Below are 26446 nucleotides of genomic sequence, written 5' to 3'. Positions count from 1 at the left end.
AAATTGAGAATGGCTTAAATGGAACTATGTGGACTCATAAGCCTGGAGATTTTTATGGCCTTGAGTTGGATATATCTTCCAGGATTAAGTTGCTTATACAATTGCTCCAATACTAGACAAATTGGGGAGACCAACTATTGCTCCTTACTTTCATTACAATCAGAAAATGTGTTTTTAGATTAACTGAAATTTACTATCCGTAGCATATACCAAGAGAATCATTTTTCCATGAGTAGATACTTTGTTATTTGTGAACAGAGATTATGCCATCCAATTCTTGCCACCTTCCAGCTATTGTCAGAATAAGTGCCCTCTTCCCATGTTTGGGAATCCTTCTCCCCTTTCTATCGTATTTAGTCTTAATTCATTAGTCATTGACTATCTACTTTGTATTTGATGTTATAGATAAAAATCACAAGAAGAAATGGAAGGTGAAACACACAGTATCCCATTAGTCTAGAAAATCAATTATTTTCATTATCCTTTGTTGTTTTCCTATAGATAGACAATAGTTTTTCTCTCCTCATTTAAATGCTTTTTTAGCACCTTTTGAAAGTTTTAGACTTCTACTGGATATAATTAATGTAGTAAAAATCAGAAGTGATTATAAAGAACTGAAATTTCATACAGAATATAGATGGATGTTCTAATATAACCACGTAATTATGAACTATGCTAACCTTAGTCAAGGAAACATCCAAGGTTCTCAATGAATGGGAAACTTAATTTAGATATAGAGTAAATAGAGGATAACAGAGAAGAAGAACCCTCCAGTCAGACAGAACAGCCCATGCAAACATTATAACACCAAACAATTCTGGGGTTTTCCAAAGTTTTATGTATTATTTATTTGTTTTACTTTGCTCCTCATGTGTGATTGTTTTCATAGGTGTTTACAACAATTTTGTGCCATACTTTTCTTTGTATTGTTCCTTTTGTTAGATTTCTCTGTATATCCTAATATTTTCCTTACTGAGATGGAACTGGGTAGGTATTTATGATTAAGTACCTGTTTGTTCTCCTCTTTCCATTCTTCTGTCACTTGAAAAAAAAATGTCCAGACACAGAATTACAAGAGTAAAAGCTAAGATTTTTTTATGATTCTGGAAAAATACTTATTTTTCTTTTCTTTTTTTTTTTTTTTTTTTGACAGGCAGAGTGGACAGTGAGAGAGAGAGAGAGACAGACAGAAAGGTCTTCCTTTTGCCGTTGGTTCACCCTCCAATGGCCGCCGCGGCCAGCGCGCTGCGGCCCGCGCACTGCGCTGATCCGATGGCAGGAGCCAGGAGCCAGGTGCTTTTCCTGGTCTCCCATGGGGTGCAGGGCCCAAGCACTTGGGCCATCCTCCACTGCACTCCCGGGCCACAGCAGAGAGCTGGCCTGGAAGAGGGGCAACCGGGACAGAATCCGGCGCCCTGACCGGGACTAGAACCCGGTGTGCCGGCGCCGCAGGTGGAGGATTAGCCTAGTGAGCCGCGGCGCCGGCCCAAAAATACTTATTTTTCAAAGATTATTTATACCACTAACAGCTGTGCTTAAAAAGGTCATTATCAGCACTAATATTAAGAATGTTTAAAGTTACATACATTATTCATACATAATAAACACATTTAGGATTATATCTACACTTGATCTCAGCCAAAAGGCCAAGAACCGATAGGATCATATCTAAAAGTGTAAATATTTTAGTGCATTAATAATAGATAATTGCATCTGTTTTTGTTTTTCTTTCTGTGATGTGAATTGGTATAGGGAATACTAAGTAATTTAATTCTTACATAAACTTATACATATAAATGAAGTCTCAAAACATAGCATAGCTTCACTTAGTTCGATTTAATCTGGTTGCTATATTAAATCAAATGCAAATAAGACTACACATTCATGGCATATTTCTCTTTTCAGGAATACCACATATTGCAGCAAAGTTGCGTTTCCCCTGGAAGTTGTTCAAAAAGACAGCTGCTTCAATTCCCCCATGAAACTCCCAGTGCATAGATTGTATATAGAATATGGTATTCAGAAGATCACTTGTCCAAATGTAGATGGATTTTTTCCTTCCACTGTCAAACCCATCATCACTTGGTATATGGTAAGCATATTCAAGGACATTTTATCCTTTCTACGATGGTGATGCTTGTTGTTTGAGTTAAATGTAGACTTTGAGACATTTCTTCTACTCAGATTTTGTGATTTCCTCCTCAACAACTTTTTAAAAACCTTTGACCATTCCTCCTTTTCTACCAATTTCAAGGAAGTTGTATGGGGTGCCTTGCCCAATCCCACTATTTTTGAAATTACGTTCTCTAGAACAGTAGAACTACCATATTTCTCAACTTCCTGTGAAGAACATTTTGAGAAATGATGCTTGCTTTTCCTCACTACTTAGTTAAGTCAGGAGATAATTCATGTGCTGGGTTTCAACTTCTTGATTAATCTGTAAGATATTTTATTATTTATGTTATTTTCTTATCTGCCCTCATTTTTGAGTACTGTACATCTGTTGTCTCTTTTGTATCGGAGGGATTTGCAAAGTGTTTAATTAAAAAATCAAAGTGTTGGAAGGTGGCAGTTGTGACAGCAGCATGGATTTTGAATCTCTTCAAAACTCCACATACACCAAAGCCAAAAATTCAAGGACAGAGTTTACAACAAAACTCAGTGACAAGTTCGTCATAGAACACTTTCAATAAAGTGAGACAGACCACCAGCAACCCTAAGACCTGGATGGAATCAGTGTTTACAGAAGAGGAACAGATAGAGGCAGCGTTGTTTATGACAGTCTTCAGAACAAGACAGCAAAGAGCCAGCAGGCATTCACCGGAACATGTTGAGAATGGCAGATGAAGTTGGGAGGGGTTTATGGTCTAATAGAGGGCAAGTATAGGAGAATGACTGTAGGAAGTTCTGAAGGGTTTGGAGAGGTTCTAGTGCCTTACAGTTATGAAATATGACTAGTCAGACTGAAGAGAAACTATTGAGACTGGAATAAAAAATACACTGGATCGGGATAATATAGGTAAAGTAAAGAGAAGGACTGGCTAGAAATAGTGAAGCAGAGCAGAGTCAGAACATTTCAGATAGAGTCACCATGGTTTTGAAGAGTAATTTCTGTGAAACTAGAAAATCTTGCCATATTCTGAAGTTTAAATGAAACTAACTTCATATATAAATTAGCATCAAGCAGAATGAAGGCAAAAATTCAAATTTTCAAGAAAAAAAGAGTAAAAACCAGAATAATATCTCTAACAAAAAATAAAGCATGCCAAAATGACATAATTCACTATTTCAAAAATGAGCTAAAACAAATTATGAAAATGATTTATAGTATGAAATAACATAAATAACAATTAGAGAAGTATAGAAATTCTATAATTCACTGAAAACTTGGAAAGAAATAATTTCAGAAATGAGACTAAATTAAAATGAACATAATAGCAAAGAGAAAATTACCTCTGATAATAATGACTGAAGATTAATAGAAGGTGACAAAGAAAACTTTTTAAGTCAAAATAAATGATGAGTAAAATAAGAAGGCTTGATAGCCATAACAGTATCAGATAAAGTAAACAGTGAGTTTTACCATCAATAAAAAATATTTAATACTATTAAAAAGATTACTTCATCAGTATGACGTAAACATAATAAAAGCATATGTACTTGGCCGGCGTCGCGGCTCACTAGGCTAATCCTCCGCCTTGCGTCACCAGCACACCAGGTTCTAGTCCCGGTCGGGGTGCTGGATTCTGTCCCGGTTGCCCCTCTTCCAGGCCAGCTCTCTGCTGTGGCCAGGGAGTGCAGTGGAGGATGGCCCAAGTCATTGGGCCCTGCACCCCATGGGAGACCAGGATAAGCACCTGGCTCCTGCCATTGGATTAGCGCGGTACGCTGGCCGCGGCAGCCATTGGAGGGTGAACCAATGGCAAAGGAAGACCTTTCTCTCTGTCTCTCTCTCTCACTGTCCTCTGCCTGTCAGAAAAAAAAAAAAAAAAGCATATGTACTTAACAACGCTTCAAAATATATGAGACAAAAGTTGACTAAACTCATGGGAGAAGCAGACAATTCCACAATCATAGTTGACAATTTTAAGTTATGTCTATATGGAAGTTTTTTAATATAATTTTTAAATATTTATAATATGTGTTTGAAAGGCAATGTTATAGAGAGAGAGGAGACGAGACAGAGAGAAAGATCTTCCAAACAATCCAGCTGCTAATGCACAAATCTGGAATTTCAAACAAGTTTGATGTAGTTCCAAATCCTGTATTCTTTAGAACTGCTATGGAGAAGGTGATGCAATGTTTACTTTTAGAGCTTGGGGCACTTTGAAGGGCAGAATGACCTTTTGATACATATTGGGTTGTGGGCTGGACCATGAGACTTGGAAAAGCAGAAGGATCACAAACAAACTGAGTTTTGGGGGAATAGAAACCCAAATATTATATTACAGAATTGCAGAGAAAATGGGACAGGATTGGATTTCTCTCCCCTGCCTGTCTTCTCTTCCTCTTTTTATTCTCTCTTGCATCGCAAGACTTCCTTAACTCAGGACTCAGAATTGACAGTTCTATAATTCAAAAATACTGTGATTTAAATTGGTGTCCAATAAATGTTTGTTGAATAAGCTAGATTTTGTAACTAGCCTGGAGAGCAAGCCATGGTTTGTAAGAGATTTGCTGAATTTCAAGTAGCTCATAAAAGAATGTCTGGAACACAATATGTGTATAAATTAGATACTGCCTATTCACATAGGGATCTAAAAATATATACCAGCAGATACACATGTGTGATCCTGTTATGTATTCCTATTATTATTATATTTATTTAGACATTTGGATTTTAAAATATGGCAAGTCATCTTCACATTAAAATTACTAGATTAAGTCTCCATTGTTAAATTTGGGTATTTGAAATTTTTACTTTTAGAGACACAAAAGCAAAGGCAATTTTTCCTTCCTGTAAGGATCAGATGAAGCTCTCTGTTTGGTGTTTTGGATATTACACTTATGGCAGCTGTTGAAATATGCACAACTGCTATTTAGATATATGAATATAATTATGAAAAATAGTTTGCAAAATATGTTTGTTCTTTTACTCATTTTAATCATTAAAATTGATATTCTGGGTCAGTCATTGTGATGGAGTTTGTTAAGCCCTTACTTAGGATGCCCGTATCTTATACCAGAGTGTCTGGAACCAAGTCAAACCTCCTCCATTTCTGATGCAGCATCTTCCTAATAATACACGCGAGAGCTGCAGATTATGCCCCAAGAACTTGGGTTCCTGCCGTTATCCACATAGGAATTCTTGGCTCCTGGCTTCAGACTGATCCAATTTTGGCTGTTGTGTGCATTTGAAGAAAACACCAGAGGAAGAAAGATCTCTCTCTCTCTCTCTATATATATATATATATGTATATATATATTCTTCAAATAAATTATATATTAATATATAATTTTATATAGATTCCTCTATAATTAATTATATATTCCTCACTCTCCATATATATATAGTCCTCAAATAAATACATACAATATTTAAAAAGTGATACATTACCTCCACTTCTAAGTTTTGCTGCATAGTTAGGCAAAATTCATCAGATATTGTTTGTAAATGTCTCATAAAATAAGAATGTCTTTGCTTTTTTTTGATATTACTGCCAGGAAAGAACATTTCTGAAAATGTGCCAGGACAAGCCTTTCTGGTGGCATAGCACATGTTGTTGGGAAGTTAGTACATGGTCTGTCTAATAGATTATTTTTATGTGCTTTTTCCAATTTTATTTAACAAATTATGTTAATTATTTAACTTTTTCCCTTCTTTAAACTTCCAATATAGTAATTTTTAAATACATAAAGAGTATCATATTTTCTTTCAGAGTTACCTATAGTTCTATATGTGCATATACACACAGCATTTTATATGTAGTTTTAAAGTTTCTAATGGCCCAAGATTGATTATTTAAACTTAAAGCAAATTCAAATATCTGAAGCCAAATAAAGAAAAATGAATAACCAATTCTATACTTTTAATAGCACTCCACTCATATTTCTTTTTTGTTAGTATCATGATTGTATTTCTTTTTTCTATTATAGGTAGTGGATTCTCTCTCTTTCTATCCCCTTGAATACCAAACACATAGCACAAAATAGAGACAAGAGACATTACACTTATGAATTGACTCTATAATTGAACGGATTGGACTGGGCTGTAAAATTCCATGAGAATCAGTGCCATTTTTACTGTTACTGGCTATTACATGCCCAGTTCCTAACAGTACCCAGCACATACAAGGGACTTTGTGAATATGTGTTGTATAAATATTGGAAGACTTATTTCTGTCCATTGGAAGTGATTGGTTTGTAGAAATTTTATAGGACTTAGTGACAATGTATAGTGGATTTTATACCAACATAATTTTAGATGCACAAACTTCAGTAGCTAGTCTTAACTGCTCAGGTCTTATGTTGCAGTTTAACTCTTTGTATCGCATTCCAACTTTCTCTACTCATCCTGCAGTCTACCACCCAATATATATATTCCATATACTCATCATCACTTATATATTCCAGGGGCTCACAATTTCATTACTTGCTATTTTGTTTCTTTCATTCATACTTTTCTTCATGCAACACAGATACATTGAATATTTACCATGTGGCCAAGTATTGGGCAAGTTGTCAGTCATACAGATACAGAACTCATCTACTCCCCACTTCTCCTTTATGGAGTGAATTTCCAGAAGAGCAGCTCTACATGAAAACAGAACGTTAGTGTAACGTAATTTAAGCCATAAGAATGAGGGGGAAATATTATGACAGGCAGGTGAATTCTTACTTGTTCCTGTGTTTATCTCCCAGGTCTCCACTCTTCCCTAATTGCTATTAATATTCCACTTATACTTTAGATTCAGCCCAAATCTACCTTCTTAAATTTTTAAGTGCTTACTCTTTGATCTTCTTCCCACAGTCTCATGCCACAATGTACCTATCATTGCATTTGTTGCAATTCTGTGTTAGGCTATGATTACGAATATGAGAAACACCATGTCTTTTCCTTCCTTGTGCCTTCACACAATTCTTTACATGTTGTAGATTTCTAAAATGAAAATAATTACCTTTATTTTCTCATAACATTGCCTCACATGTACCCAATATGTGCCCTCATGATTCATTTCTTGTGCTGTTCTTTCCATATAATGCTGTGGTTAGTTCTCATGGTGATCATTGCATGGTTGAAAAGTTGCTCTTCTATTTAACTTCTCTTTTTTGAATTCAGAATGAGGAACTGATAGGTCAACTAGATGGACTATTTGTCTTCTAGTCAGGCAAGTGTTTGCTTCATTGTGGAAACTCACTCACTACTGATTTCTTGTATTTGGAAACATGTTTTCTATACTTTGGGTATTCAGGCCTTTGTTAATGATCATTTTCTTCTGGAGTTCAAAGGGTTTTGAAATCATGATAAAATTTGCAGGACTTATTTGCAAAATTAATATATCTTTCAAAATAGCATGTATTTCTTTGGTGCATGTGCTAAAGGGTCAAAAATTGGAGCTGCTGAGAAAGAGAGGGGAGAGGGAGCGAGAGGAAGCTAACTAAACACTACAGGCTAAAGTTGATGAACATTTATAATTCAATAGTGCCCTGAAACTACTCCCACCTTGTATGTTTGTGTGTGTATACACACATATATGGGCATTTGGAATGTAAAATATTTCCTTTATTTTCTTTCTAAACTGCTATAAGCCTTGTAGGTTTAAAACAGCTGAAAAGTTCTTTTCAGCGCATTGTTAAGAAATAATTACTGATGACAAGTTCAGTAATAATGGCTGACTTCTCATCTTGAAAAGCGTGCTTTTCCAGTTTACCACAGTTTGGAAGAATTAGCCTGATTTAAGTTGCATTAACACTATTAACACTGAGGCTGGCTCCGCCTGTGACGTAGATTCAGGGTCACTATATAGGATGAGGAGACAATATCAGATGTGGTCTTTCTACCTTATACTGTTGAATTCTGTATTTAGCAGAACATTAAACTTGTAATTATAAAGTAAGTGGAACTTATGCTCTCTCAAAAATTAAAAGAAAAATAAGAAAGGAAAGAGGAAAAAGGGCAGGGCAAAGGGGAAGTATTATGTTCTTAAAATTGTATATATGAAATACATGAAATCTGTTCTCTTTATATGACCAAATAAATAAATGCATTTTTAAAAGGCAGTAGTTGCAAAACAAATTGGAGTAGGTTCACACTCCAGCTTTGATACTACTGTGACATTGCAGTTGTTTAACCTTTGCAAGTCTTTGCTTATTCATCTACAAAATTAGTGCCTTATAAATTTTGTAACTTTGGAATGAAGATCAGAAGAGATAATAGAATATATGTAAAGCATGTGGCTCAGTAATATTTTTACAGCCTCAATTCATTGCTGAGTAGGTTTGATTTTCAGTTAGGAAGCTAGGGAAAGACGTTTATTCAGCCATTTGGAAAACTGAGTTTTAGCTTTGTATTGTGCTATCTAGAATATGTTTTGTCTCATTTTGTTCCATCTGCACAACTAGAGCATATTTATTCTGATTTGTCTGCTTCACAGGAATTTAAAAACACCTAAGATAACAAGTAAGGGAAAAACTTATCTTTGAACTGACTAAATGCAAGGTGCTACAAAAATCAAATAGATTTCTATAGACGTTTTTAACTTAATTTAAACCAAATCTAAGGAAAATTCATTGTAGGAATATAGGCTTTTGTGGCATTATGCTTTGTGATGACCTAAGGGTTTTGAAATTGTTTGTTGATGTGACAAATGATTGGAAGCATTGCTTAACCAAACTGGGGAAATTGACAAAATGTGCTAACCTGAGCATGTATCAGCTTCATCTTGATGATCTCCATGAGACAAAAGTTCAGTGCTGTTCTTAAAAGACATTTCCTGCTGCAAAGAATTACAAAATTTGCTTCTTGTCGTAACTGTCATATTTCAAAACACATGGTCCGGGAATTGAAGTAAGAGAACCTTAAGTATACTAGACTCAAAGTTTAAATATATAAATATAGAAAATTGAACATATAAGTCAGGGATAGATTCCCAGAATTTTAAGCATCTAAATGTTCTGAGGTAATGTACTACATTTTGTCGTTGATGAATTATTGCTATTTAAAAGAAAATCAAGATTTTTCTCTAAAAGTATACATAATCAACATATATTTTCAGCATAGATAATACATTGAATATTTTTACAAATATAAAAGGTAAAACAATGTAGTCTTTTAGTGAAGCTGAGAAATGAAATACATGATTCTAGATATGTTAAAGGGGATTTTCAATATCAAACAACTAGAATATATGAAATGTAACTTAAGAGCAGAAACAAGCTCCTTGGTCTTAATAAAGTTCATAAAAATATTTTACTTTTAGATTCTTGAGTCTGTAGTAATTGTGAAAACAGGATAAAATGGAGGGAAATACAAAAATGCCTGTACATAGGGATTCAACAGAGTAATCAACAATGTCAAAAAACAGACATCTAAATTTAGTCCTGGATTATCAAACAGTGTGACCAGATTCCTGAATTAATATAATCCATGAAGAAATATAGGAAAAAAAATTATTTTCTAAATAGCAGTTTTCAGTTGCTCAAATTTCCTTAGTCATTGTTTTAAAACTTTAATATTGCTTCACTATCAACATAGGATTCCAAGAATTTTAAGACTGGAACCTGAGATAGAAAACCTATGCTATTGAAGTCATACGTAAGTTCAGAATTTTAATATATCTTTTACAGACAAGATAATGACAAATGCATTCATTTTAGAAACATTATCAGGCGCGGCTCAATAGGCTAATCCTCTGCCTGCGGCGCCAGCACACCGGGTTCTAGTCCTGGTCGGGGCACCGGATTCTGTCCCGGTCGCTCCTCTTCCAGTCCAGCTCTCTGCTGTGGCCCGGGATGGGAGACCAGGAGAAACACCTGGCTCCTGGCTTTGGATCAGTGCGATGCGCCGCCCACAGCAGCTGTTGGAGGGTGAACCAACAGCAAAGGAAGACCTTTCTCTCTGTCTCTCTCTCTCTCACTGTCCACTCTGCCTGTCAAAAAAAAAAAAAAAAAAAAAAAAAAGAAACGTTATCAGGCATTTGACCCAAGATAATTTCATAAAAAATGAAACACAGATATTTGTATGTTTTGTGCAAATGTGTTTGTATATTTTTATACATATATCTAAATAAAAGGGGCTTTAGTTTAGTGGGAATATAGACTAGTTATTCGAAGAAGTATTTTGCTGTAATGTAATTTTAGAACATGTTACCCCTCCAAAAAAAAAAAAAAAAAAAGAAATGGAGATGGAAAGAAGGCAGAAGAGAAAGATGGAGAGGGAAGAAGGTAATATTGTGTTCTTAGAATTATATCTACAAGTCACACTGAATCTGTTAAATTCAAATTAAACGTTAAAATTTCTGAGAAGCATGGGGGAAAGAAAGAATAGGGGCCTGCATTTTTTTTTTAAACTTTTATTTAATGAATATAAATTTCCAAAGTACAGCTTATGGATTACAATGGCTTCCCCCCCATAATGTCCCTCCCACCCGCACCCTCCCCTTTCCCACTCCCTCTCCCCTTCCATTCACATCAAGATTCATTTTCGATTCTCTTTATATACAGAAGATCAGTTTAGCATACATTAAGTAAAGATTTCAACAGTTTGCTCCCACACAGAAACATAAAGTGAAAAATACTGTGTGAGTACTAGTTATAGCATTAAATCTCAATGTACAGCACACTAAGGACAAAGATCCTACGTGAGGAGTAAGTGCACCTGCATTTTGGTGTAGTGGATAGAACAGCTACCTGCGATCTTGCATCCCATGTCCCATGTGAGTGACAGTTTGTGTCCTGGCTGTTCCACTTCCGATTCAACTCCTTTTTAATGGCTTGGGGAAAGTAGCAGAGGATGGCCCAAGTGTTTGGGCTGCTGACACCCAAATGGGAGACCTGGGTGAAACTCTGGCTCTGACTCCTGGCATGGTCTGGCCCAAACTTGGTTATTGCAGCCCTCCGGGGAAGTGAACCAGAAGATGGAAGATTCTCTCTCTCTCTCTCTCAATCTCTCTCTCTGTGTGTGTGTCTGTTTTTCTCTGTATAACTCTGATTTTAAAATAAATATTTTTTAACAAAAGAATAAACATATTTTGTTTTACTTCTTCTAGGGCTGTTATAAAGTGCAAGATTTTCATAACGTAATACCAGAAGGCATGAACTTGAATTTTGTCATTGCTTTGGTTTCAAATAATGGCAATTACACGTGTGTTGTCACATATCCTGAAAATGGGCGTACCTTTCATCTCACCAGGACTGTGACTGTAAAGGTGGTAGGTAAGCATGATTTTTATTAAGTATACTCAGCAAAAGCACAAAGATTTTGTTCAGGACTCTAGTAGTTTGTGACGCACAAATATGTAAGCACTGTAAGAAAATAAATTAATGCTTTTAATGCACTGAATGATTCTCTGAACTTTACAAGAAGTTCATGTGTGTAGTATTAATTCAATAAGAATAGATCAACTGAATAAATTTGTGAATGAATGATGTAAAGGCAGTTTGGGAAGTGAAAAGAGTACCATCTATGTCTGTATTCAAATTATATTACTGCCACTTATTAGCAACGTGACTTTGGTCAATCTTTTAGTCTCCTTATCTGTACTCTGGGACCAGTGTGTGCTACTAGTGTGTGCATTCAGGAAGATCCAGACTATGAGAAATAGTATATTGTGTGAATGCAACTGGTAGACAACGAATGAATGAGTGTTAGTTAATAGTATTGTCAAGAGTGTTTTATTTGGATTAATTAAATTCTATCATTATGTGTACCAAAACTGCTATTATTGTTCCTGAAACTGTTTACTGGCAGTGTTCAATTTCTGCACCGAGAGAAGAGAGGATGAGAAACTGGAGAAGTTCAAAGGCAGTCGGTAGACTCTGATCCCCTCCCTCTCCAATATCATGAGAACTAGTGACAGGATATGTGATTGCATTCATTGTGTTAATAGTGATAATAGCATAGGAGAGTGGCATTTTGCCATATCACGTCTTTTCATAGGATTCACTGCCATACTAACATTGAAATTTAGGACAGAGAATAACCTTTTACACATAGCTCCATGAGATAATAGAAGTAATTCTAAACCCCAGATCTTTCTTTGTCAGGTTTTTTTGCACTAGACTGAAACTGAGATTCAGTGTAAGTTACAAAAATAAAGGGTTTTACCATAGTGCAAATAAATTCAAATCAAACAGTTTGTAACCATCTTTGCTCTTATTTTCTGGATAATGCTGAGTTGGATATTAATTCAGGAAGGAAAAAAAAAGCAGACTAAGTTTTGTATGGAACATGAATGGATTTTAGAAGTCAAATGTAATCTAACCTTATGAATGAACCTTATTCATCTTGGCAGTAGTTTTTAATATTTAGATATATATAGATATAGAAATATACTTAAATTTATTCATTTTTGGGAAGTTGGGAACAGGAATGTTTGGATACTCTAATTTATACATATAAAAATTGACAGAAACAGAGCAGGGGATTCTTACCCACCTCTCGTGCAATGCAGACTTTTATTCTTTTGGAGTTGCGAAGTATTGAATACTTATTATATGCTACTAAGGGATGTTTTAATTTATATTACTTAATTTATACCTTGTACCTAAACCATGAGGTGAATTTTATTTGTTCTCAATTTATAGTTTGAGAAAATTAGTTTCTTAAAGATCAAATCAAAAAATTAGGTTAATACACTTAGTAAATAGCCAAGTCAGGATTAGATCTTGCTCCAGATGTTTGGAGTCCAGTGCACTGAAAAGTCTTTTCCAGGTGTTGTTCTTTCAATGTGGGATTACAGAAGAGCAGCAGTCCCCATAATACCATTCAGCTGGTAACTGACCTCAAGTAGATTTATATGCTTTCTTTAAAAGTATGGTTTTGATTTTTCCATTTATGTACTCACTAATTTAATATTTATTTAACCAGGTCCCATATTAGGTATTCTGGAAATATTGAGAAAAATTGAGAAATATTGAGAAGAAATAATTAAAATATGAAAGCAATTAATAAAAATGTAGTGTGATATGTGTATCCCATGTAAGCTTTGAAAAGCAACAAACCTGATAAAACCATTTGCTGAAACATTGAGGATGCTATATTTGTTTTTATTTTGGGGGGAAATTGTTTTTCTATGTTCAGAATACTCCATCACGAACATGAAACACAAAGCAATTCTCTGATTCTCTGTAGACACCAACTGCATGTTCTACAATATAATTCAGTCTGATACTAACTATTAGAGTTAGCACAGCTCCCAAGGGCTGAGGGCTTAGTCCCACAAGATGGCCCTGCTGCTGCTTGAAATGCCAGTTTTAGGAGTGATTCCCAAGGTTATCCACACTTCTGCCCATCTTGCCTACACGGTGAAGTTTCCCACAACTCCCTCTTCAGGTTCTATGGCTTTCTGTAATGACACAAAACTCCGAAAACTCTTTACTTATGTTAGGAAGTTTATTACAAAGGATTCACATAAAAGACAGGTGCAAGTAATAGAAGGGTCTTGGGTGTAGGAGCTTCAGTTCCTGTAGAGTTGAGATGCCACAACCTCCTTGTTTGTACAACCCAGAAGTTCTCCAGACTCCATTTATAAGGTATTTTATAGAAGTTCCATTGCATAGGCATGATTGGTTAAATCATTGACTACTGGGGAGCTGCTCAATCTTCAGGCCCTTCTTCACTTCCTGGAGTTTTGGGGGTGAGCTCAGAATTCTACTTCTTTAATCATGTCATGATCTTCATTTCTGGCTACCAGCCCTTTCCTTGAAGCTACCAAGGGTCCTCAGCCCCGTTCATCTCAACAGGATATATCATTCCAGAGATTCCGAGGGTCATACTAGCATTGTGTCCAAAAGTAGGAAATGAAGCCAAATGTAGCAAAAGCTGCTCCTACTATTACCTTCATTCAGGAAATTACAAGAATTTTAGGAGCCTGGAGCACAGACCAAATCATGCATTTCTTGTCATATTACACTTTGCTTATTTTAGATAAATTAAGAGCAAAAATTAAATAAAAATGAAATTAAGGGATTTCTTTTAACAAACTATGCCAGGTAGTTGGGTGAGACTTCACACAAGAGCAGAATTTTGAATAAACCTCTCTATTTTATTTCTTCTCTATCACAGGCTCTCCAAAAGATGCAGTTCCCCCTCAAATCCATTCGCCCAATGATCATGTGGTGTATGAGAAAGAACCAGGTAATTACAGATATGGCTCTGAATTTCAGTTAGATCTTCTCACTTACAAGGAATTCAAATGCCCATTAAGTTGGCACTAGATGACACAGGGCTATTGTAAAAGAAACACATAGATTAAAACTGAAATGTCATGAGAAGTCAAGGCTGCTATGGAGATTAGCTGCTTCATCAACTTCGGGGACAGTGAGAGGTATTCATCTCTGTCTCAGCATCTGCTCCCTTTTTGTCTTCTCATAGTCTTCCTCTGCTGATTAGTGATTGCTGTTTCAGGAAAATGTCAGTGTGTGGGGGACATTGTTTTGCAGAAGGAGCAATAGGAGCGCAAGATATCCTTCAAAATTCTCCATTATAAGAGGGTAGAGTTGGAGTTTGGAGCAAGTCTGTGGATGTACACAGTAGCAATGGATAGAACTGGTACACCTAGATTCAGCATACAAACAATGTTTACTGTGGGTCTCTGAGTGATTTTTTATTCCCAACAAAATCATTTACTACTGATCAAATAACAGTTTATTCTTTCTATTCAAATCCTCCCACAATTAAGTGAATTGGCAAACACAGAAAGCTTTAGCATTTTCTGTATTGTATCTCTTGCAATATTCACTACAAATTCAATTCAAGGTGTAGAAAAGAATAATACCAATAAAATAAAATAAGTTTGTAAGTATGATTTGCCTTAAAAAGAGAACACATTAAGGAATCTGCTAACTTCAATCGAACGGCATTTGTAGAATTAGCTGTGGTTTGAATATTAATATGAACATTCTTAGTGAAGTTGGGGTAAGCCCTTATTAATGACATAAATGTGTTTCATTTACCTCTCATATTATGCTGATAGAAATATCCTCAAAATCGTGTTTACTGTATGTTCTTTAATAATGTATGGATATAGGTAACTGGAGGAGAAGGACTTAGGAATCATGAATTGGGAAGGAGGATAGAGTATGACCACTCAGAGAGTTAAACCTAAATTCAAATTAGGGTAATGATATAGTTTATCATCTATACCTGGACACCTTTTTGATAGTGAAAGCAGTCAATATGAATAGCTAACCAGGAATGGAAGAAGAAACAGAATTGTTTATAAGCAACTTGGAATGGAAGATGAGCCTAGGTCAAATCCTGGTCTATCACATATTGACAATTTGACTAGGAATGCCCTTTAACATCTTTAAGCTTTACCATTATTTCCTTTTTTTAAAAAAAGATTTATTTATTTGCTTGAGAGACAGAGTTACAGCCAGAGAGATGCAGAGACAGAGAAGTCTTCCATTCACTGTTTCCTTCCGCAAATGGCCACAACAGCTAGAGAAGCCAGGAGCCAGGAGCTTCCTCCAGGTCTCCCACGCAGGTGCAAGGGCCCAAGCAGTTGGGCCATCCTTTACTGTTTCCCCAGATCATCAGCAGCAGGGAGCTCAATTGAAAGTGGGGGAGCTGGGGCTCCAACTGGCGCCCATTTGGGATGCTGGCACTGAATGTGGATGCTTAACCCACTACGCCACACCACTGGCCCCTAAGCTTTAGCTTTCATATGTGGAGGACATCCATTTAAAAAAATACATCATATTCTTCTGTACACAATTGCTTAAGGCCATGAGTAGCTTTAAATATGTGGCACAGGGACTTTTACAAAATTCACATTTAGTAAGGATGTCCCTAAACTCATGTTCTGTTTCAAAAAAGGGTAGCGTAGAATCTTCTGTTTGTAAAATGTCTTTAGATTTATTGAGTGCACTGCTATAGGTTGAGCACGTCAGGATGCATCCTCTTTGGCCAGTCTCTCAGTGATGGTATCACCCATCTGCCCTGGACCTCTGATTAGAAAAATTTCCTTGTTTAGGAAGGAAATGACAAGTGAGAAAGGTACTTTAGAGTCACATAGTATTTTGTCAGAGACTTTCAGAACCAATGCTGCCATGTTATAACATATTTAGATTTTATTAATAATGGCTATTTGATAATTTTGTATAAAGTTTCTGGCATTTTATTTCTTCTGTTTTTGTGAGTATGATTGGAAGAAAATTCTTTTATGGCAGTTCACTAGAAAACCTAAAGTAGAGTTTTAGGTGTATGTAATTTTTATAGTTTCTGATTAGCCATAGAGTAAAACCAGTTACAACCATATAAAGTTACAAATCATTGTACTAACTTCGTCTACTAAATCACCCTTTTGTTTGTTTGTTTCAGGAGAGGAGCTACTCATCCCCTGTGAAGTCTATTTTACTTTCCTGATGGACTCTCGCAATGAGGTTTGGTGGACCATCGATGGAAAAAAGCCCGATGATATCAGCATTGATGTAACCATTAATGAAAGGTACTATGGGTGCAGGAAAGGGACTCACTAACCCTTGTCCCTCAGTCTAAGGCTTCCTGTTGTATAATAATGAAGTACAAATTATCATTTTTGATTATCATTAGCAAAAATCAGGAAGATTTTCAAATCTTCAGTAGTTGTCCCCCAAAGCAGGGTTGTTGGACGTATCGTCTCAGAGCCAGAAGCTACCTGATGACTGTTCACAGATTTGAATTAGAATGTTATGGAGGTAGGCATCTTCATCACAGTTTGTCTGTAAGGCATGCACTCTATTGTCTTAAGCTCAGCAAGATTCATATATTTATGATAGTCATTTGGAAATAGAATACAAATCCTAAGTGAAAATCTTATTGATGTACTTGGGTTTTCTTTTTCAATCCTATCATCTAGGCCAATATTTTTGTGCCTTAATAATTATGTTTCATTTGTTGAGTTTTAGTGAACGTGGACTTCCTGCTTCTGCCTCTTTCTTAATGCACATGTATGTTACACTTATCACTGATAATTGTTAAAATATTAAGCAAATGTGTATATGTTCTCTAAATTGTGTTTTAAATCTGTGTGGGTAGTAACATACCTCACTTAAAATAATAACCTGAGTCATTTTATTACTAAGTAAACTTTATTTTCTTAAGGAGTATTTGAGTCCTTAAAGACAAAATTACTCGATAAATACAGTATACCATTGTTGAAGACCATTTGGTTGACCGCAACAGTTGGTAAGAATTAGCAGCTAATCAGCTACGTGATCAAGTTGCTCAAAGACCTTAACCTTCATTATCTATGTGCCTACAGATCTTAAGCTACATGAGTTTCTAGAATTTAGAAGATGTTTCTTTCCTAATAGTAAACTCAGACTTTGTGCAAAAATTCTAAAATGTTCACTTTTCTTCAGGTACTTAGTCCCTAACTAGATAAGTTTTATAGGAATAACAATGTGAGAGAAGACATTTCAATATAAAGTGATAAATATCATGACTGAGTAGTATTAGATGATGATATGAGGATTTATTAGGAGGTTCAGTCAGTTTTTGGAGATTAGATAATACTTGTCAGATGGTATAGTATCTACATTAAGATTTGAATGATGAATGGGAACTAGATAGAGAAATAAATGCAAAATGTGTTCTGGTATGGGGAACATCATTTGCAAAGGCCTGGAGTTTACTGAAGCAGAACAGACTCAAAGCCGGAAAAGGCGTTTCCTGAAGTTGAAATACTTTGTTGAGAAGAATTTGATGAAAGATGTGGCTGGAGGCTCTGAGGGAGTAATTGATCATTTCAGGAATTCTGAACATTATGCTCCCCATTCTTGTAATAATAATAAATGAATAATAGTGAAAGTCGTGTTTTTCTTTTTGGCTGCTATGGAAACGCGTTGTCAGTGTTCACAAAAGCAGTAGAGTTAAGCTTAGCTAAACCAGTCAGAGCCCTTAATCAAATCTGTATGACTGACAAGCAAGCCTAATCCCAAATGGAGCCTGCATAGCCAGCAGCTGGAGGAGGGAGATTGTTCTCCTTTGAGCAAAGTAGTTCAAAGGGACTTTGGATCTTTTTTTTTTTTTTTGTAAAGATTTATTTATTTTAATTGAATGAATAACAGAGAAGGAAAAACACAATGAAAGAGAGATCTTCCTCTGCTGGTTCGCCCCCTAAATGGTCACAATAGCCATGACTGGGCCAGGCCAAAGCCAGAAACCTGGAACGCTGTCTGGGTCTCCCACATGGGTAGAGAGGCCCAAAGACTTGGACCATCATCCTGTGATCTCCCAGATGCGTTAGCATAGTGCTGGATTGGAAGTAGAGCAGCCATGACTCAAACCAGTGTTAATATGGGATGCCGGTGTTGCTGATGGTGGGTGGCTCAGTCCCTAGGACTTTGAATCTTGATCTTGAACCCAACACACTTAATTTGTGACTCCCAAAATTTGAATGTATTTATTATCAAAATATTTGCTGCTCCACTTTGTTGTGCATTAAGATTAACCATAGTATTTTAGCATTTTGATGAAAACATTCTACCTATGTTCAAAATCCAGGCTTTTGGAATCTCAGAAATGCAGCAACTATTACTGTGAGATAATAATAATAGCTGTACATGAGCAATTACTAAGCATTCTTCTAATGGGTGTGAATCCATATATCCTGCTCTCAGGATCCTTGAGTAATTAATGCATGTCGTATATTGTTGTGGTGTTACTACTTTCCTCTTGCAAAAGAGAAACACAAGACATGATAGATAGTTCCCTGCTCAATGTATGTAGCCGTAAGTGACGATGTGTATCGAAACTCAGATAGATCTGGCCCCAGGAAATTCTGTCTAAACTAGCACAGCATGAAGCATTTTGCTTTGAAGAAAGATCTATCGTAAGAAACCAAGATTGGAATTTGATATAAACATTGGTATGGTGTAGATGATAAGGACCAGGATTGCTGTCTAACTGTTCTCCTTTTGTAACCATTATGTTACAGTTTATCAACATCATGTGTTCCCTGTTTGGAGGTTCTGGGATTGCTTACTTGTCTGATTCACAGAAAGTGCATGACTCTTGAGTCTCATGAATATATTTTGTCTATTTCTAGTCTAAGTTATAGTAAAACAGAAGATGAAACAAGAACACATGTTTTAAGCATCAAGAAAGTTACTCCAGAGGATCTCAAGCGCAACTATGTCTGTCATGCTAGAAATGCCAAAGGCGAAGTTGACAAAGCAGCCAAGGTGAAACAGAAAGGTAATGGATGCACTCAGTGGATGGATCTGTGAAAACCAAATGTAATAAGTGAATGAGGAAAAAGGAGAAATTGAGACTAGTAGTTCTTCAGCACCTAGCATATTTTACAGATAGTAATAAATCAAAGTTGAATGAAAAATCTTAGAAGTTTCCATCTGTGCAGTGATGCTCAAAATATTGTTGTGGTTAGTAATTTAGCACCCAAATGTGCCTAAAAATATTTGGTGATTATAATAATAATGTATAAATTTATATCTATATAATCATGAAAATGAAAAATAAAGAAAATATTCCAGACTACCAAGGATATAATCAAATTTACAGAGTGACACATCATTGGTGTGTTATACAGATCCTTTTAGAAATCATTGGTGCCATACTGCATGGCATACTACTTTTGGAATATTTCCTGAGCAAATAACAGAAATTTGATATTATTAGAAGCAATATCTATAATAATGAAGTATTATACATAGTAATCATCTAAATATATGCATGTAGTTAAGTAATGCATAAGATGTTCTCATAAAAATAACGTCAGCATTATAATTTTGAACACTGTGTGTCAAGAATCATACATGTTTATAATATACCACTAGCTACAATTGCTAAAGTGAAAACTATTTAAACCATTGTTTTAAATGTTGTAAAAATTATTTCTATGTTAAAATTACTATATTTTATAAAATAATAAAAAAATATAAAGCCTTCTTTTGTGAGCTGTTGCTCTTAAACAGATTGTGTCTAAACTACTTTTTGGGTCTGTTCCTGAACACCGAATCCCAGACTATTAATCCCTGCAAAAGTATTTCAGTGATCTGGAAAAAAGGAGTGATGACTTCCTACACATTCAGACAGGTTATTCAGGATCCTCCTTGATTAGTCAATGATGGAGTCTGTATGTCTGTCATGTATATGTAAACATTTACATCAAAATCTAAAAAAAAAAAAAAAATTAATTCATGATTGTTACATTTTGCAGTGGGACTTAATTTTTTTAAAGATGACAAGCAGGGCCGGCGCCGCGGCTCAATAGGCTAATCCTCCGCCTAGCGGCGCCGGCACACCGGGTTCTAGTCCCGGTCGGGGCACTGGATTCTGTCCCACTTGCCCCTCTTCCAGGACAGCCCTCTGCTGTGGCCAGGGAGTGCAGTGGAGGATGGCCCAGGTGCTTGGGCCCTGCACCCCATGGGAGACCAGGAAAAGCACCTGGCTCCTGGCTCCTGCCATCGGATCAGCGCGGTGCGCCGGCTGCAGCGGCGGCCATTGGAGGGTGAACCAACGGCAAAGGAAGACCTTTCTCTCTGTCTCTCTCTCTCACTGTCCACTCTGCCTGTCAAAAAAAAAAAAAAAAAAAAAAGATTACAAGCAAACAGGACCCATGCCGACATTTCATGACACTGTAGAAAGTAAAGAGCAAAGACCTGCAGTGTATAATACCTCATGAGAAGTTTTAGTGGATTCATTAAGGAAAATCCATTGCTTCTGCTCCTTGAAACCACTGTATTGAGACAGGGTTCAAGTACATGTTGGGCGGTTTCCCAATGTCACTTCCTAAGAACACTGCTAAGAACTGTTGTACTGCAATGCATTATTTGTGCCCTATGGACAGGTAGCTTGTTGAAATTCCAGTCTATGCATCAGATTTATTTAATTTTGAAAAAAAAAAAGTCACTTAATTTCTTTGAGCTTCAATTTTTATAAATTAAATAAATAAAATAAAACCATTGTCACATAAGCTGGTTTTCAAGAGCTCAGCCTGGTTACTGGCATATATATAATCCTATTAAATGCTCAATAAATATTAGCTCTTACTGTTTCCACAAGCTGTTTCCTAGATGGCATTTGACGAAGGCTTGTATAGTCAAATAAGTGTCATTATAGTCTATATAAAACAAGTCAATTAATTACTTTAGTTCAGGATTCTTAGAGTGTTTCATATATTAACATTTGGTGTGGTTATCTGCAAGGGTTTTCATTATAGCAGACAGGATATTTTCATAAATGTTTGATTCCAGATTTCTTAAATAAGGAGTATCTTGTGAATTCATCTTCTGAGATGTGTATTCTGGGGAACAGTTATGGGGGATGACATAAATAAGTTATTGTCAAGGACAGTACCAATACATTGTATTAAAATACTGTTTTTGGCCGGCGCCGTGGCTCAATAGGCTAATCCTCCACCTTGCGGCGCCGGCACACCGGGTTCTAGTCCCGGTTGGGGCGCCGGATTCTGTCCCGGTTGCCCCTCTTCCAGGCCAGCTCTCTGCTATGGCCAGGGAGTGCAGTGGAGGATGGCCCAGGTGCTTGGGCCCTGCACCCCATGGGAGACCAGGAAAAGCACCTGGCTCCTGGCTCCTGCCATCGGATCAGCGCGGTGCACCGGCTGCAGCGGCGGCCATTGGAGGGTGAACCAACGGCAAAGGAAGACCTTTCTCTCTCTGTCTCTCTCTCTCACTGTCCACTCTGCCTGTCAAAAATAAAAAAAATAAAAAAAAAAAATACTGTTTTATGTAGGAGTGAAGCGTGAGTCTGCCCAGCAAAGCTAGTTACGTAACCCCCTTGCCTAGAAGCCCCTTCAGTAAGTGTTGTAGTGTGGTCAGTGTCAGGCATGAGAAGTGATGAGTGGGTCCTCTAGGCCAGATGACCTGTCCTCACTGCTGACCCATGATCCAGTCAGGTCTGTGTCCATCATGGCACCACAGGAGTTGTAGCTTTGGTTACTGAGCTTCCATACTGAGGCTGCTGATGCTGACATTCAGAGGTGGTGTCTGAGTTCATGTGCGTACCTTACACTGTGGGTCCTTCTTTGAATTCATTCACAAAACAGCCTATGTACTTTATGAAGGACGTGACAGGAAGGCATTCCCGCCTGGAAAAAGGATTTATCTGGATAGGTTCTAATGACAGCACAATTCAGTCTAGTTAGTTAAAACAAAGAAGCAGCTAATGTAACCATACTAAACAGTTACGTTATAATAGGAGAGTGGTAGGGACCAAGGAGCTGTCTTACTTATTTCCCAAAGGGCGTAACCCGTTTACACTTCCACTAGCAATGTTTATCAACTGCAGAAGTTCTATTTCCTTATCAACTTTTTGAGTTGTCAAACTTAAATTTCAACCATAGTAATAATATGCAGTGGTTCACACTGTGTTTTCCTTTGCATTTCCCCCAATAATAATAAATTTGAGCATTTATCCATGATCATTAATTAATATTTCTTTTGTAAAATATCCATTACAATATTAAGTCATTTTAGTGTTGGATTGTTTGCTTTTTAATTCAGTGTGTTATAATAGGATGGACACACCTGCGCAAGTCTGTTGCCACGTATGTGTCTTCTCAATATTTTCACTCATTTTGTGAATTCATTTTCATTTGATGAGAATTTTTGAAAACTTGATGGAGTTCATTTTCTGTTTCTACTTTTGTGATTAATGCTTTCTAGAACTTGTGTTATCAAATGTTCTAACCTTAACAAATCTAGAAAGATTGTCTCATTTATTTTCTTATGGAATATAAGTATATTTTTATTCTTTAATAGTTTAACCTATGATCTATTTAAAAATATTTTCTTTATGATGTGAAATATGGGTTACAGTTTAGTGCTCTGTTTTGTTTTTCCATAAAAATAACCAGTTGTTTCACTGTTATATTGAAAAATTGTTTTTTGTTGTTGTTGAATTAACTTTGAAAACTTGAAAACATAATCAATGACTCTTTGAGAGGGGTCTTTTTCTGCTTTCCTCACTTTGTTTTGTGTAATGCTTATCTTTATCCTAATACTACTTTATCTTGATTAACAAACTTTTTTTTTTTAGAGAGCACTTTTTTTTAAAGATTTATTTATTTATTTGAAAGTGAGAGTCACACAGAGAGAAGAGAGGCAGAGAGAGAGAGAGAGAGAGAGAGAGAGGTCTTCCATCTGATGGTTCACTCCCCAATTGACTGCAACAGCCGGAGCTGTGCAGATCCAAAGCCAGGAGCCAGGAGCTTCCTTTGGGTCTCACACGTGGGTTCAGGGGCCCAAGGACCTGGGCCACCTTCTACTACTTACCCAGGCCATAGCAGAGAGCTGAATAGGAAGTGGAACAGCCGGGACTCAAACCGGTGCCCATATGGGATGCCAATGTCTCAGGCCAGGGAGTTAACCCGCTGTGCCACAGCGCTGGCCCTGATCAACAAACTTTTAAAGTAAGTCACAAAGTCAGATATTGTATGTCCTCCTCCATTTTCTTTCTCAAGATTGATTTGACTATTTTAGGGTCCATTTCATCCCCACAAAACATAGAAATGCAATAATTTGATTTTTATATTTTGATCTTGACATTTTGATCTTTCCAATTTGCTAATTACTGGTTTTTTGCTTCTTTTATTTCTTTGGAGTTTTCTACAAACTTGATTCTGTGACTCATAAATAGCTCTTTCCTTCTTCCTTTTCCAACTTTATGCTTGATGATGTGACTGTTTACTTCCCATTTTTGACCTCTAGCATACTGATCATTTGCAATTACAAGAGTGGCCAGCTTTGCATTATTTCCAAATTGAGAGAAAGAATTCAGTTTTTATGTATTAAATGTAATCCTACTTGAAGGAATTTTTTTACAGATGGCATTTATCTATGAGAAGTATTGATCTACATTTGGTTTGCTAAGACTTTTTTTAATGTGTATGTTGAATTTTGTTGAAGATATATCATATGATTTTTCATTTATTAGTCATTGTGATAATTACACTGATTAATTTTGAAATAATCAACCAGTCTTGCATTCCTGTAATAAACTCCTGTATTTTTATGATTTATTGTCCTTTTATACTGTTAGATTTGATTAGCTAATCATATTTGCTCCCATGTAGGAATTTTTTCTTTAATTATGAGAGATATTTAATTGCCATTTTGTTTGCTTATTGCTTCTGTCAACATCATGCTAACCTCATGATTTGATTTGAATAATGTTCCTTGTTTTACTGTTTTCTGAAAGCCTGTGTATAAAATTGGTATTATTTCTGGGTAACATTTTTGAAAGAATTACTCATGTAACTGTGTGGACCTGATATTTTCTTTATGGGAAGCTTTCAATTATAAATTCAGTTTCTTTAGCCATTATTCAGATTTTGTGTTTCTTCATGTTGCATTTTAGAATTTGCTTTTCAATGGAATTTTCTTCTTTTGTCTAAGGAAATTTTTCATTTCATCTAAATTGTCATTTTATTACCATACTTTTTTTTGGCATTATTTGCTTTTTCTCCTTTCAATGTCCACATGATCCTTGGAGAACCTCCACTCCCATTCCTGATATTAGTAATTTTTGCTTTCATCATTTTTTTTTCCTCTGGGTCATTCAAGATAAGGATGTCCAAATTTTACTAATTTTTTTCTATGTATAAGCATGATTAATTTGATTTCTCTTTATTGTTTGTATGTTTTTTAAATATGTTCATCTTTACTTCTGTATTATTTTCTTCTTTTGGCTTAGCTTACATTTAATTCGTTTTTCATTTTGCATCACCTTAAAGTGAAATTTGAGATCACTGATTAAAGTAATTCTTCTTTTCAAATATAACTATTCAGAGATATGAATTTCTCTCGTAGAAATACTTTAACTAATACAAGAAATATCAAAATGTTGAACATTCATTATTCACTTCAAAGCATTTTCTAATTTTCCTTTTTTAAAAAACTATGGATTACATAGAAACATGTTAATTTGTATATATTTGAGGGATTTCTTCATCTTTTAATTATAGTATGTGGGAAATTTTATTTAAATTTTAAAACTGACTTTGTGTTAAGTCACTTTTGATAAAGTAATTTGCAGTATTTTATATTGTCCTTTACATTTTGGTAATTAAAACAGTTAGCAGTCAAATGAAGTCAGGAATGGGAATTTGCAGACAGAACTACCTGAGAATGGTATTTCTAATGTATGATAGAGTGGGAAGGACATAGGATTTGCTTCTCTTTTTTATTTCTATAATATTATTTTGTTTATTCTTACATGAATATTAATCAAATTTATTACAACGATACCAGTTTCCACATCACTGTTTCTTAAAATATCAAATTTGTGTTTTCATCTTTATATTTTATATCTTACACTCTTTTACTCTTTTTAACTCATAGTTAGAATTGGCAAAAGCCACTCCTTATACTTGTGTATGGATGGGATAAAATAAAGACAATATATCATGAGACGTTTCCAGGAACTTCATGTCTATCATTCTTTGAACCTACTTCCTGAGAAAAGGAGTTCCATACAAAAGACACAATTCTTGAACTCTTAAAGTCTTCACACACCAGGGCAGAAAAGTCATCTCGAACTTTTCCACAGTGGAAGCTGAATCATAAAACTAAAGCAGATAAAATTATGGTTATCTCTGGGGGAAAAAGAATATACCTATTGAAAGAGATCTAGGATAGTGCAAGGAAGACAAGGGACAGCCAGAAGGAAACTATGCAAAAGACATCTCTGAGAACTATCACCTCAATTGATATTGGCTTTCCTGTTACTAATTCCTTTTTTATGTGCTTAGTTTTAAATATTAAATCCCCCCCATATAAAATGGACTTCAGTTTCACCCTAACCCCTGCAAATGATAGTCAGCCTCTACATATGTATTTTATTTTATGTTATGTGCTCTTTGCTCATGCTTTTTTTTTTTTTTAAGATTTATTTATTTATTTGAAAGTCAGAGTTACACAGAGAGAGGAGAGGCAGAGAGAGGTCTTCCATCCGATGGTTCACTTTCAGATGGCCGCAACGGCTGGAGCTATGCCAATCTAAAGCCAGGAGCCAGGAGCTTCTTCTGGGTCTCCCACATGGGTGCGGGGTCCAAGGACTTGGGCCATCTTCTACTGCTTCCCCAGGCTATACCAGAGAGCTGGATTAGAAGAGGAGCAGCCAGGTCTCAAACTGGTGCCCATATGGGATGCCGGTGCTTCAGGCAAGGGCATTAACCCACTGCGCCACAGCGCTGGCCCCGCTCATGCTTTCTATTTTTCTTTCCCCCCCATCCATTATTTTTATTTGTTTATTTTGTTTAAGGAACACAACTTCATGCATTTAATATATACATATTTGTGAACATGATGCTCTCCTCCC

General features: G+C 36.0%; 1 protein-coding gene across 6 annotated transcripts in view; it reads left to right on the top strand.

Moving 5' to 3' along the window:
- IL1RAP (interleukin 1 receptor accessory protein) overlaps positions 1-26446 on the top strand; it is a 161943-nt gene that overhangs the window by 100172 nt on the left and 35325 nt on the right. For all 6 annotated transcript variants that reach the window (XR_011388002.2, XM_070072366.2, XM_070072368.2 and 3 more), the window contains 5 exons: positions 1906-2092; positions 11208-11373; positions 14225-14296; positions 16484-16610; positions 19194-19342. Coding sequence is in view for 5 of the 6 variants with exons in the window: in XM_070072366.2 (XP_069928467.2) it covers positions 1906-2092; positions 11208-11373; positions 14225-14296; positions 16484-16610; positions 19194-19342 (701 nt within the window). In the remaining variant the exon portion in view is untranslated. The remainder of the gene's footprint in view (positions 1-1905; positions 2093-11207; positions 11374-14224; positions 14297-16483; positions 16611-19193; positions 19343-26446) is intronic.

This window comes from Oryctolagus cuniculus, chromosome 4 (genome assembly GCF_051225735.1).
Source record: "Oryctolagus cuniculus isolate XC-2025 breed Fujian yellow rabbit chromosome 4, ASM5122573v1, whole genome shotgun sequence".
NCBI classification, from domain to species: domain Eukaryota; kingdom Metazoa; phylum Chordata; class Mammalia; order Lagomorpha; family Leporidae; genus Oryctolagus; species Oryctolagus cuniculus.
This window is presented reverse-complemented; position numbering and strand designations above follow the sequence as displayed.